This window comes from Neodiprion pinetum, chromosome 4 (genome assembly GCF_021155775.2).
Source record: "Neodiprion pinetum isolate iyNeoPine1 chromosome 4, iyNeoPine1.2, whole genome shotgun sequence".
Classification (NCBI taxonomy): Eukaryota; Metazoa; Arthropoda; class Insecta; order Hymenoptera; family Diprionidae; genus Neodiprion; species Neodiprion pinetum.
The window spans coordinates 5,620,582-5,634,522 of record NC_060235.2 but is presented as its reverse complement, the minus strand read 5'-3'; the positions used below and the strand labels follow the sequence as shown (position 1 = coordinate 5,634,522).

At 36.9% G+C, this 13,941-nt stretch overlaps 2 protein-coding genes across 4 annotated transcripts in view; one reads left to right on the top strand and one right to left on the bottom strand.

Moving 5' to 3' along the window:
- The first annotated feature begins 1,339 nt into the window (after nucleotides 1–1,339).
- On the top strand, nucleotides 1,340–12,858 carry LOC124216045 (NK1 transcription factor-related protein 1). Its single transcript, XM_046620100.2, has 4 exons — nucleotides 1,340–1,835; nucleotides 4,820–4,978; nucleotides 10,636–10,739; nucleotides 11,636–12,858. Exons 1-4 carry the CDS (start codon nucleotides 1,550–1,552, stop codon nucleotides 11,945–11,947), a joined length of 861 nt encoding a protein of 286 aa, XP_046476056.1. The 5' UTR covers nucleotides 1,340–1,549; the 3' UTR covers nucleotides 11,948–12,858.
- LOC124216003 (synaptic vesicle glycoprotein 2B) overlaps nucleotides 12,783–13,941 on the bottom strand; it is a 13,234-nt gene continuing 12,075 nt past the window's right edge. For all 3 annotated transcript variants that reach the window (XM_046620017.2, XM_046620018.2, XM_046620019.2), the window contains one exon: nucleotides 12,783–13,938. In XM_046620017.2, the coding sequence (XP_046475973.1) occupies nucleotides 13,883–13,938 (56 nt within the window). In that variant the 3' untranslated portion in view covers nucleotides 12,783–13,882. The remainder of the gene's footprint in view (nucleotides 13,939–13,941) is intronic.

The following is a 13,941-nucleotide window of genomic DNA, read 5'->3' as shown; positions in this document are numbered from 1 at the left end:
CTACTCAGATCCCGAAAGATCAATCAACACATTAGTATCGAGATTTTTCAAATTTCTTCATAACTCAAATAAATGTATAAACGACAAGTGAAAAACATCGTTGAAATACACGGGCCCAAAATTTATTTGTTAAAAATCAAACCTTTTCTTCGTTGTACGTTTATAAAGCCAGAAAATTTATTACACACGATTTTGGTTGAAAACATTTTTGCTCCCAATAACCAAAAAATCCAATAAATCGGGTGTCCGTTATTTTGCTATCACGATCGCTTGTATCACATGCGATAATAAAATATAATCATCGCAGAATAAACTAATGCCAAGATCTTATTCAGATGAAAAAAATGTAGTACCAACACCGATACATATAATCAATGCAATCACTCTGACAAGTGCGACTTGGATCTATCAAACTTTCTTACGTGTAACTCTAACAATATATTTCATGCACATTTGTACTATCGACACAACGATACCTGCGGTTTCAAAATAAAGGAGAGGGAAATAATAGCACATTATGTAACAAGGGAATAAAGTCGAATTTTATTCCTGTGTTACATATACACGGAGATAAAATTTCATTTTTTACAGTAACTAGAAAAATTCAGTAAAACAGGCATCATTAAAAAAAAACTGTCTGAATATTGTTGAAATTACCAAGAACGAGATACGCGTCACCATTTTGCGCTGTCGTCGATCCTTTTTTGTTAATTGCAACGCAAAATCAGTTTGTTTGGTTTACTCTACTTTTTTAGTCAAACAAGGCTTTAACGTCAATTTATCTTTGCACGAGCATTAAATTTTCGCAACAGTTGCAAGAAAATGTATTAACAGCCATCGTAATAAGAAAGAATATTAACGGATACCAGACTTTCCGGTAACAGGTAGAAAACTAATTTTCATTTTCTACCTAGAACTATATTTTTCGATTATGGTAAAAAATGAAAATAGTGAAGAACTGAGCGGTAACCGGAACCAAAAATTTCTCTCATTGTCGGTTTAGGACTTTATTTCCGACTCGACTCTGGCCGCGATATTCATTTGAAAATTGGGGCCCTCAAGTTGTCCTGATATTTCCCGCAGACGCGTTTTAGGAAAAAATATGTCACCTTCGTCCCGCTTTTGAGGTAAAAAAAAGTCAACTTTACGGTCGAGTCCGGAATAAAATGAAAATTTTGGATCGAAACGAACGACAAAATACCGGAACCAATACGGCGACGTCCCACTTTCGGCTTCAATGCCGCGCATAAGACGCGTTGTTAAGGGGCGGCGGGGGCCGTCCTAGAATATCCATGGTGGGGGCAGGGATGCTGGGCGGCGGGGGCGACACGTGCCACCTGTCACACGCCGGTGAGAACGGCGCCGAAGAGGGACCTGGTTGATTCCCGTTGGGATATCGGCAGTTTTCCGCATGCGGTGATCGGCGGTGGTGCCGAAGCGGATCGGGATCCGGGGCCAAAATCGTTCTTGGAATACAAAGGTGGATTGAAATTTCTGGGGATTATTCGGGAGGCGCCGCTCCCTCTGATGGTGAGAACCGGGCCCAAAAATGGAGCAGCTTCGAGGCGAAGGGCCGGAGCCATCCGGCTACGGAAGCGACTCCAGCAGCGGCGGTTCCGCCGATCAGTTTCTACGCGTCCGGAACGATGTCCGCACCGTTTCCGCTTCCGCACCGAACGCCTTCTCCATCGACAGCATCCTCGGACGGTCCCAGAGGAACCAAGGCGTCACGTCTGCCACAACCGACGGGGAACGCGATGATGACGAACAGGAGGAGAGGGACGAGGATCGAGGAAACTTCGTCAGGCCGACGGCCGTATCCGCATCCCATTCCGGTGACGATTTAACATTTTCAAGTGAAGCATGAATACTATAATAACGGATCCTTTGTGCTCTCGCCTGATCTTTTTGTTGAAATCAGTGTCCCGATTAGTTGCATTATACGGTTGATACTTGGTTCGAAAATTAGCAAAGAAATGATTTACAGTGCCTGGGCATCTGGCGATTCGGCTTAGTCGTCGAGATATTAACAATTTGTGACGTCGGTTTGGAATTATCTTTAAAATAAAAGGTTCGATAATCGGGTCTAACCCTGTGAAACGAATGGTACGATCACCTTGCGTGTATATTTTTTAAATATAAAAAAAACTCGCGACTTTTTGTACTGTCAGAACAAAAAATTTTGGGATGATTGGATCTTGAACTAGAAGCCTCGATGAACTTGTCCAAGTTTTTTACAATATTTCCACCGCTTTAAATGGCCGATATAAAGGCAAGACGCGAAAGACCCGACGTTTCACTTTACGTGTACTGAAAACCATGTTTCACCATAAAGATTAAGATGATCTTTTCAACCATCTCTTTCAAATATCTCGACGTGTTTTTTTTTTTTGGATAAAGTCTGGACAATTATCTCTGACCGTTTTTGGATGGAAATCCATCTATATGTGAGCGCATGTGAATTTTCTTTTCTGTTTTGGTCTCCTTTTCAACTTACTGCTTCTATTTTGTTGGGGAAAAAATTTATTTCTTTACAACCAATCCGAAAATGTAAGGTTTGCATGTCACTTGCGGATATCTCGATGTTTTTTTTATTCTTTTTTTTTTCTCTAATGATTATATGTGTCCGCATCCGTGTGTGTGTGTGTGTGTGTGTGTGTGTGTGCAATCAGTTTTTAGTCCGACGATATTTCGAGAAAGAGTAAACGAATTTCAGTCCAAATCAAGGAGACTTTTATTATTAATTTCGAACTGATTTGAGTTTGGATATAATCGCTGCAGCAGTTTTCGAGACGTGTGAATAAAAACGTCAAGAAAGAAATAATAATGTTGATGTCTTAAGAACGAATCTGAATGATTTTGATCCCAATTAACGCGGCTCGTTTTATAATTTTGAACTGGTCAAAATTTGTGTCACATTGGCCACCAAGGCTTTAGAATTATTGACGTAACAACAAAGTCAACAAATGTTCAGAGATTTTATATCTTACTGTGTTTTTCACCGATTCACAATTATTAACTTTTTGCAAGTGAACGCGTTTTACTTGTTTCGTTATTCGAGTATTCAAAGAGGTTTTTTTTTTTCATAATCCAATAAAATTATAGATTTATTATGCAAAGAACCAACCAATATTGATGTTGGGTTGTTCAATTTTATGCTGAAAACGCACCCGAGTGAAAATTTCTTATGAAGGCCTATTAGGTTCAGCCTAATCGATCGCACTTTTTTTTTTTTTTGTTTTTTTACAATGGAGTGGATCCCTTTAATCGAATTTAACACGATAATCTTTTACGATTATTCCATCAATAGAGTCAGCGTTAAATTTTAGTTTTTGACCGTACATATTTTGTCACTGATGACGAATCCGACGCTCGAATGATATGCAGTTCATCGTACGGTGGGAAATACGTGACTAAACAAACGGTTTGAAAAACGATGACGTTGAAAAGAATCGATTTGTATGTAATATGATGGAATTTAAAGAAAGTTTGATGAATGTTTTTATTGAATTGTTTTTTTTATTTTTATATCGTATTTCGCAAGTAGTTTGGCGAAAACGTAATTCTGTGACGTATATTTTACTTTTTCACTTGACACAAACTTGAAAGCAGATGTCTATGCAATATACATAAAACTGAATTGAAAGTAATTTACTCAGCGACGTTACCGATGATAAAGCACATTCTCGGTTTATATAAAAACACGGTCTTATTCAATTGAATGTTACTTTTTCAATTATCGTTCTTGAGTGTAATTGAAAAATTATACAATCTAATTATACATGTTTCAAAATACTTTACTTCATGCGCACGTAAGAAGCAGGATTCTTTTATCAATCCACGACGAAACTTGTCCGTTGTATAAAATTCTACCCCATTATCTAATGAAAAATTTAACACCATAAAGAACAACTGTTTGTATCTTATTGGAACTAATAACGTCGTGAGAAATCGGGTTATTTCATTCTTTTCTATTGCCGAAAACTTCGTAAAAATCCTCCGAATCTAATGAAGAATACAGAATTTTATTCGTAAATGAATTTACTACAAATCATCAGACTTAAGGCAGATTTTCTTTTCTTCAGCTTGCTAATTGGTAAGGAAAGGAAATTGGGAAATGGAAGATCATGCACTGCAATAGCCGTTCTAATTCCAAGATGATAAACTTGTGATTCAGACAGAAATTCATGTATATTTATTGTTATAAAAATCTAACTCGCCTTTGTCTTGCTGAGAATTCATTTACGAAGATAACAAATTGTTGGTCTTTTAGAATAGAACAAGCGGTACGTAGATTTTTTTGTGAAAATCTCGTAGTTTGAAACAATTTCTCTGGCGTTTTTGATATAACGACTTTGGAATGCAACGTTTTGAATTACTTCCTGTACCACAAGAGCCTTTTTTAATCAGCCGTAACTTCGCTAACCTTCAACGAGACTTTTCAAGCCTTCGGTTTATCAAGCTTTTGTTTCGATACTTTTCAACCTGACCATTAAACGATCCACATATTCGCTCTAAAATGATGGAATAATAATATATTTTCACTGTAGACAAAGAATGAAGTTCGATGTATTTGAGAAATTTTTATTAGCTTTGGTGTAGAATTTGAAACATTCCGTCTCCTGCTAATAATTTTATAATTTAATTTTCTGTTTCAGCGTTTTCAACTTCAACTTTTTTATTTACATCCTCGTGTAACCTGTGAAATAATACCAGTGAAACTTTTCACCTACGGGTTCAAAGTGAATTTAAACGTAGCCTGCAAAGGCGATGATTGCCCGAGTATTTTCCTGACTTATCATAATTTTCAAAATTCCAGGCTTCGGCACGGCGCTTTACTCAACCGCAGGTCTGACCTACCCTGAAACGGCCCTAACAGACCCCGCCGGATATTCGGCAGCATCCCTGGCATCCGCTTCTCTCCTCTACAGTGGTTGGTTCGCACAATCTAAACCTGGACAACTTTTCGGTCTACAAGGTAAGAAATTCATGATCAATCAGGCAAGAGTAACAGCTTCGAAAACTTTTGAAATATTTTCCCAACGAGATTAAAATTTTTTTTTATCAAACCGAGGTAAATTTTGGTTTTTCGATGCAGCTGAGATTTCTTTGAACGTCTTTTCACCCTTTCCTTTCTCAATTGTTATTTTGCATACATTTTTGGAATTTACTTGACTGATTTCTGCGCAATTGAACAAAAAAAAAAAAAAAAACATTCTGTATTTATATCATTTGCTGAAGTTTAAATTTGTAAAAGTGAATGGATTAATTTTGTTAATTTTTTTTTTTTTTAAATTGAACACTTCAAATGGATCTTCTATTCTCAGTCTATAACCTGGAATACATGTGTAAAGGGTAAGCGATTCGTATTCGGTTGGACTGAATAAAACATTCTCTGTGGCTGTTTTCACACTGCGTATGCGAACGAACGATATTAATACAAGGGATTCAGATGTTATGCCACGCAAATTGAGAGAAATGATAAATTAACGTAAAGAAGCAACGGAAAGGGTCAAGAGAAGTTTAAAGATTTCCCAAAATCACCAGTACAAAATTTCGACAAATTACAGTTTAATAGAATTCTAAAAAAAAAGTAACAATACTTTTAAAATCCAGAGAAATGCAGAAAAATTTGATTCGCGAAATCATCGATCGAAAATGAATCCAAACAAGCATCCAAATCAACTTTTCGATCTGGAAGAAATAAAAAAGAGACGAAACTTGCGAAAAAAAAAAATTAATTAAAATAGAAAATCTCGAATCACCGAACAAATTTTTTTTCACGAGTTCGTTAAAACGCGATTAGTTCTTCCGAAATATGGACTCGGGAAGGAATCTTTTCCCTGTGCTGAGCGATCGTCTATCAAAATGACGTTCCCCGAAACGAATCGAGGGTGATTTTGGCACCTCCGTTACGCAGCGTGTACGAGGCGTTAGAACCGAGGTGAGATCCGCGGGTGTTGATGAGCAGCTCGCGTGCCGGAAGCTGTTAGGAAAATAGTTAGTTACTAACCGAGAACGGCTCTCTTCATATCCAATATTTCCTATTGAAGACCGGAAAAGGTGGAAGACGCAAGACGATTTTGCAATCTAGGGCGGATGCGAGATTCATTGGCAATTTTTCAGAGTTAATAGAATGTTTTTATACACCAGAAACAGTCATACTTACGGTTTTTTTTTTTTTTTCTGCTGGACGGTTTTGTCACGGGTGTATATCGAGATTTTAAGATTGTAGCAGATTTTCATTAAATATGATCATTCATCCAGAAGAATTTTTTAAACGCTTGACATTCTGATAAAACTTGTGAGAAGTGAAAGAAGACCAAACGTATTTTGCTTTATACATTACATTATATTTATATTATATATATATATGTATACGTATATGCATATATTACGGTGGTCCTTATTTGGGTTTGGGAAAAATTTTGATGCATTCGCCCCCAGATTGTCTCCAAATATATAAAAAAAAAATCTGTGGAAAAGACGAGCTTTCTATCTTAATGGGAAGGGTTGCCCCTGAGGACTAACTTTTTCCCAGATTTTTTAAATACATTTGGAGCCAATCTCGGGGGCGAAAGCATGAAGATTTTTCCCAACCCCAAATAATGACCACTCTAATATATATATATATATATATACATACATACATAGTTCTCGTTGTTTTGAGGGTGTATGTTCAAATTTGGATCTTTCCATTATCGACATTTTAGAGAAATTTTAAGTTTCCAGTAATTCGCTCGGACACGCAACTCGATTGAATAACAATCTAGTATCAACTTGATCGAAGTTTGATCCTCCGAGATATTCAACGATCCAAATTCAGCAACCTAGACTAAATTTTGTTTCCTGAATCTGAGATTTCTAATCATAAGAAATTTGACTACCGCACGGATACGTCGAGATAAATATTCAGCCCCTTACATCCACTCGGCATCAGCCGCGTTTCCGCTTTATAATTTTTCGTACCAAAAAATGACACCCAATGTCATAGATCACACAGATTTCGGTGCAGCGGTGAAAACCGTCGACTTAAACTCGTGTAAAATCATTCATTCGTCACTCGAGTCGGTGTATCGGCAAGCGAAAGCCACGCCCGGCAGCGACCACCACCACCATCACCACGACCATCACCATCGACCATCGCGACAAAACTCCGGATGGCTCGAAGCGTCCGCCATGTTGTCAGAGGGCCATTTATTGGCGTTCTCGCGCTAACTACCTTCGCGAGAGGTGCTAAATAGTTGAACACACTCGTAAATCTTCCGCCCATCTCCGAGCACGGTTCATCTCGTCCTCTTCCTGCGCCTCCCGCGCAGCTTACACCTACCTTATACCTACCTACCTTATACTTACTTACCTACCTACCTGTTTCCTCGATTCTTTACACAGTATTTTCCTCCGCAGCTCGACCACACCGCTTGGCTCTTATACCGCGTAGGCAAAGACCGAGATGATCACCGTTCCGGGAAAGCTTCAATGTACAAATTCTCTCGCGGCGAATTGCCTCTAATTGTGTATCGGCAAACATCTCTGTGTGAACAACGCGATCGGTATACGCGCTGTACGTTGAAACAGCGGTAATTGGTTAATGAACTATACATATATGTGTATATATACTGTTTCGGAGTCACGAATGTCATTTTACAAAAGCTCGTTTCGCCTGCTGGATTTGACTTATTGTTTTTCATTTGAAAAGAGGAAAATATTATACCGTGTAACACTTTGATGTAAGAGCGATCTTCTATTGCTTACAGTAGAATATTCACTGTTAAAGAAATACGGTTTCGACTTTTGTAGAATATTTTTTTCTGCGTCAATCCAACACTGTCTGACGTTTTTGACGTCGAGTTTTTTTAATCGACGAAGAAAATTGTTGGGTCAATTTTGACACCGTCAATTTTTTACAGTGTTTATTTACCTCCGCGCGTACTGAGAAAAACTGTTTGAATATCGTTGGAATGACGAAAAACGAGGTACGCCTAACCATTTTGCGTTATTGTCGATCTTTTTTTGGTAATTGCAACGCAAAATCAGTTTGTGAGGTTTACTCCACTTTTTCAGTTACATAAGGCTTTAACGTCAATTTATTGTTGCACAAGCGTTAAACTTTCGCAACAGTTCAACAAGAAAATCTAGCAACGGTGATCGTAATGAGAAAGAATAGTAACGGATACAAGACTTTCCGGTAACGGCTAGAAAACTAGTTTTCATTTTATACCTAGAAATATATTTTTCGATTGTGGTAAAAAATGAAAATAGTCGATGACTGAGCGGTAGCCGAAACTAAAAATTTCTCTAAATGTATTTAATAAGACAATAAATTTCTTCACATTCTTGCCTTTGGGTATAATAAATTTGAGAATGAATTGCCGTTTTTAAAATGTACTTACTAGCGTGTAATAGTGAAAGAGCGGTCCTGTACGAATCGGTACGGAAACTGTGACACCTGCAGCAGCATCGGTCGTATAGTGACGGTTTCTCACAGGATGTGACATCGCTCTACAGAGCCGTTGAAAAAATGTAGAGATCCTTCGTATATGCGGGTATAATAATAAAGGGTCTGAGAGTTCTTCGTATAACATTGTGGCAAGCGATACATTAGGCGGGTTGAAAAACCCTTGTAAAAACTCTAAACTGTTGTTCAAACACGTGACACTATATTGGTCAACTACAGAGAACGGAGGGAAACCTCGGAGTCCTTTTCTCTCTCACTCTCTCTCTCTCTCTCTCTCTCTCTCTCTCTCTCTCTCTCTCTCTCTCTCTCTCTCTCTCTCTCTCTCTCTCTCTCTCTCTCTACTTTTCTCTCTCGGCACGACTAATCATTTGGTAAATACCAGACGGGTACATTATGGGTATGGTAAAAGGGCAAAATACCTGGGCTCTTCCCTAAAGGCGATGCAATTTTTAGAAAAAATCTATTAGATAAACAAACAAGACGAAAACTTCTTCACCGTTTGTTATACTGCAGAGATCGACGTTGGAAACTTTCGTTGTGCCTGCCGAGGAGACTTGTGAAATCGTTAAGTAGAATTTTTTTACGAGCTTTTAATGGCCCTCCGTTTCCATGCACGTATATGGGTATATATTTATACATATATACATATATATATATATATATATATTCACACACCGAGTCCTTAGCAATTTTTTTTTTTTTGTTGTTACACGACGATTCTCATAATCAATACTCATCGTCGCGTATCCGGTGGTTTTAAACTGTGAAACAAAATACCTTGGATTGTCAAATTTCATTATTATACCCGCTTAATCCTACATCAGTTTTTGTGTCGATTTAACACAATGCACAAAATAATTTTCCAGCAGAACGACTCTTGTTTACTCAATATACTTGGAATAATTTTTTGTTATTCGGAGTCCCCAGGATTTTGACACTGATTTTGCTTATGACTGATTGAGTTTTTACAAGCTTTCTTTGTCGTAAAGTCGACTGAGCAATAAGAAACATGATAGCTGAAACATTAGTCCAAGTGATAATTCAATCTTTAAATCATCGCATATGCTAATGATTCGTTTTAACAAGAAACAAATCTTCGCTTCTACTATCAGTGTAATGAATTTTCAATCCGTTAAACTATCGAATTCGTAATGAAACAAAAAAAAAAAAATAATCATTAGCCGTAGATGAAAAACATCGTACGAAGTAACCAGAGAGCAGTGATTTATTCCAATCGCATATTTTTCGGTGATAATGATTGAGCAAACTCTTGGTAAATAGCAGTAAATCTTTGACGTGTGTGTAATCGTTGTGTCGAATTGTAACCAAAAGTTTCTAATCACTGGAAATTGGTACGCGTAAGTTACTTCAGCGAAACACAAGTTTTACACGTGATATATTTTTTGCCACAACGTGCAACGGCATATCCATACGCCATTGTTTCAAAAGTGACAATAATCATTTGATAATGTATGTATAAAATTCACTTACTAACGGAAATGTGTAAAACTTTTTTACACCTCGACGATAATCGCACCCAAACGTTCGAGAGGATAAATTGTTTGCCCATCTTGTTGCCACCACGCGGGTCCATTATTGACTCTAAGATGTCACACGTTACTCAAACAATCCCACATATTTTAGATATTTGGTAATTTCATTTTTCCCGTGTTTGCCAAGCGACGATTTTTAATACGACCGTTCTAAGCGCGTGTCTGCAATTCGTATCGCGCTGTGTCCTCGTTTTCAAAACCATTGGAGTGAAAAGAAAACAAAAAAAAAAATCATGAAAGGAACGCATCAATAGTGTAAGAGAATCCTCGGTTCACTCGCAACACTGAAATTTCATTACCGCTTTCGCAAATTACACTTTTAGATCGAATAGCGGAATGAAATACGTGACGGGTGAAAGATGGTCGAGAAATCGTCGAAATTTAAAACACTGTCATTATATCTGTCAAGTTTGTTGAAATGGTCATTTTTACATGCAGAAAATCTGACCATCGGTAACTTGACTTGTACAGTCTTATCGATTTCTTGAATAAAGTCAGTCAATTAAATCTATTAGAGTAAGACAAAGGGTGAAAGCTTGGAGAATAATATTATTTATTCAAAATGTTCGCAACGAAATCACGTTCGTTTCTTTTTTTTTTTTTTTTCTTCATCTTTATGCTCAGCTCCAAAACCAAGCGGTAGACGATCTCGGAAGCCTGGAATAGATAGGAAACCACGACAGGCGTACAGTGCTAAGCAGCTGGAACGACTGGAGGCTGAATTTAAAGTAAGTCAACGACATGTGTCTACCTACTTACTAGCAATAAGATTCTATGGAAGTGCAACCATTGTTTTTTTTTTTTTTTTTTCTAATCTTGTCTTCTCTTCCAAGTCATCGAAACATTTATCAGCGAAGTCATTCGCGTTTAGAACGGTCACGGGGATCGAGAATTTTTTAGTTTCGATGAAGATTTTTACCGCCTCTCATAATTCTTTGGAAACGAAAACCTCCGTCCTTTGACTGGCGAAATTTCAGACCTAGTTTAATGATGGTTACAAAACGAAAAACACAAATATCGCGGTTATTCGAGAATAAAGAAAATCTGTCGAGACTGCAGTTGCGGCAAAGTGTCGACTCTTCGCAGGGTAGAATTTGCTTACATTCCGAAGGTTTCGAGACGTTGAAAATTGGAATTTGAGGAACTTTGCTGCAGTAAAGTCGTCAGCTATTTATTTTTGTACGATAGGATCGAATAGTGCATGTATGGGATGCAGAGGCGTGTAAAACAATTGTCGAAACAAAAATGTATCATACAAAGGATTGAAGTACCTCTTTACAATTCTTCCTAAATAACTGCTTTTAATCATCTTTAAATTATACCGATTGTAATTATCCAATTTTTTCTTCCAACTGACAAATTGGAAAGAAAACAAAATAGTCTGAGATAATTTGTATGGATTTCATTTGTGAATAGAACAAGCTACTGCTGACTACAGAACCGGATGAACCGTATCAATTTTTCGGTGTACCGAAATCTTTTTTCGAAAGCTTTCTTTGTCGTTTGTCGTTTTTTGTTTTTCTTTCTTTCTCTTGTCGTCTTAGACTCGAAACGTGTCCCGAGCCGTCTGTAAACTCGAACTATCCTCGGAAAGAAATGAGAAAAAAAAAAATCTTGTCGACAGGTTGACAAATATCTGAGCGTGAGCAAGCGAATGGAGCTGTCAAAATCGTTGAACCTGACGGAAGTCCAGATAAAAACGTGGTTCCAGAATCGACGAACAAAGTGGAAAAAGCAGCTCACGTCGCGTATGAAGATCGCCCAACGCCAGGGACTTTTACCCCCGACGTATTTCCCGCCTGCGCAATATCCTCTGCTTCCGTACTACGCGGCGCCGCTGATGTTCAGCGCCCTGACACCAGATGACGCCACCGGTGTCGGTGTCGCAACGCTCTCGCCGTGTCCCGTCGTCTCCTCGGCCGGTAACTCGGTTTGAATCCGGAATGAAGCCCGGTCGGTACTGCGGACAACTGGAATATCGTTGAAACGGTTGTTCGGTTCACTGTTTTATTAAACCTGTGCTGTCGGTTGCAGCAGCGTCGAAGATTTACTGGGGGAGTGCAATATTGAAAGAAACCTCAAACGTGGACGTTTTATACGACGTTTCGCGATCAAATTCACAGAGGGCGATGGACTCTCGAAATCAATTCTGTTCGACAGCGAGTGTATTTTTATTTTTCCCAGCGCGTTATCTACATTTTTGCATAGTATCAATGTTGGGTATGCAGTCTCAGTTTTATTGATTTTTTTTTTTTTGTCTCAACGACCCGTCAAGAATCATTTATTATATTTGTAAGGTATATATTTTATAACTATAATGAGTAGAATTATATCATTCTGTATATATTATTATGTATATTTTAAATGTATATTATTATGTAAACGATTTAGATCATATAATATGGGAATCAATCCACCGCATTATCTTAGCATTCCCTTCATGAGTACCATTTGATTTTTCTGTCAGGTTATCGTACACGTAAAATGTTTAGTAAAAAAAAGCAGAGAAAAAGAATAACTCCAAAAATCAAGATATACATGCATATATATAAAATGGAAGAAAAAACGTTTTTCACACGTACCTGCTTTTGTTTCAAACGAGTTTCACAACGTCAACCCATTTCCACGTTTTCCCGCATAGAATTCTTGTTAACAAAATTTAACAAATAATAAACCATACACTGTACATGTAAATAATATTACAAGTTATAACGGGTAATTCTGCAAAAAATCATGACCATTTATGAAATAATTATACAGTAAGAATATCATCCGTTTGTATAATTTTATATTGATTTCAACATGTTTCCTTCAGTAACTTATGCACAGAGTGAAACTCTTCGAACGATTACATTGCACATATGTTTGTGTGTATGTATATATATATATATATATATATATATATATATATATATATATATATATATATATATATATATATATATACAGCTTAGTCGTATTTGAATTGATAAATATCACAATTACATATTAACATTATCATCATAATAATAATTACGGTAGTTGAATTTAATATTTACAGATCGTCGAATGTAGCTGACTTGCGACAGAATTCATCTCGTATGTTTGTAAAATATGTACACTATGGATGTATATTGTATATACATGTATGTATATAAGTATAGCTTATCAAGAAAATCATATAATATTATTTAAGGATTGAGCCGTAATACTGTTTAGATAATTATCTCAACTATGATAACGGTTGGAACTGCGATATATTTTTTTTTTACAGCGCTGTTCCCGTTTATTGAATATCGTACGTATATGTATATATACATATGTATATGTATATATATATATATATATATATATCTATATAGATGTATATTTCACCATAATCCATATTGTATATAATATTTATTTCCAATTGACATAATTATATTGTCGGATTTTACTACGTAATGCACAAACATTAAGATCCGATATATGAAAGTCGAGTTCTAATATATGTATACAAGTTTACGATACACTTCACTAATGCACTATTATATACGTATATGAATGTGGCGAGGTAGCTTATGTACTTTGGCATCGCGAATGAACTCACATACGCTAATAACCTGCGAGTATATATATATATATATATTAAGAGGCAGCTGAATTTTTTACGTGTGAAAATGACTACGATGCTAGAAAAAATGGTTGAGAAGAAACGACGATGGAAATGAATCATAATTTAAAACGCATCGCGTGCGTGTTGTATGTATGCGATTTTGAAAATGAAAAATGAAGAGGAATCGCAGCTTCCAATTACTGGATCATGCATGTTTGACGAATGAAAGAAGTTACGATCGATCCTTTGGTTTTTGACTGATGAACTCGTACGTCTTGTTTATAACCATTGGTTTCGTCATTCCAGAGTCTCTTTTCCGGTTTTTGGGAGCATGAACGACAGGAATCCGGTAACTG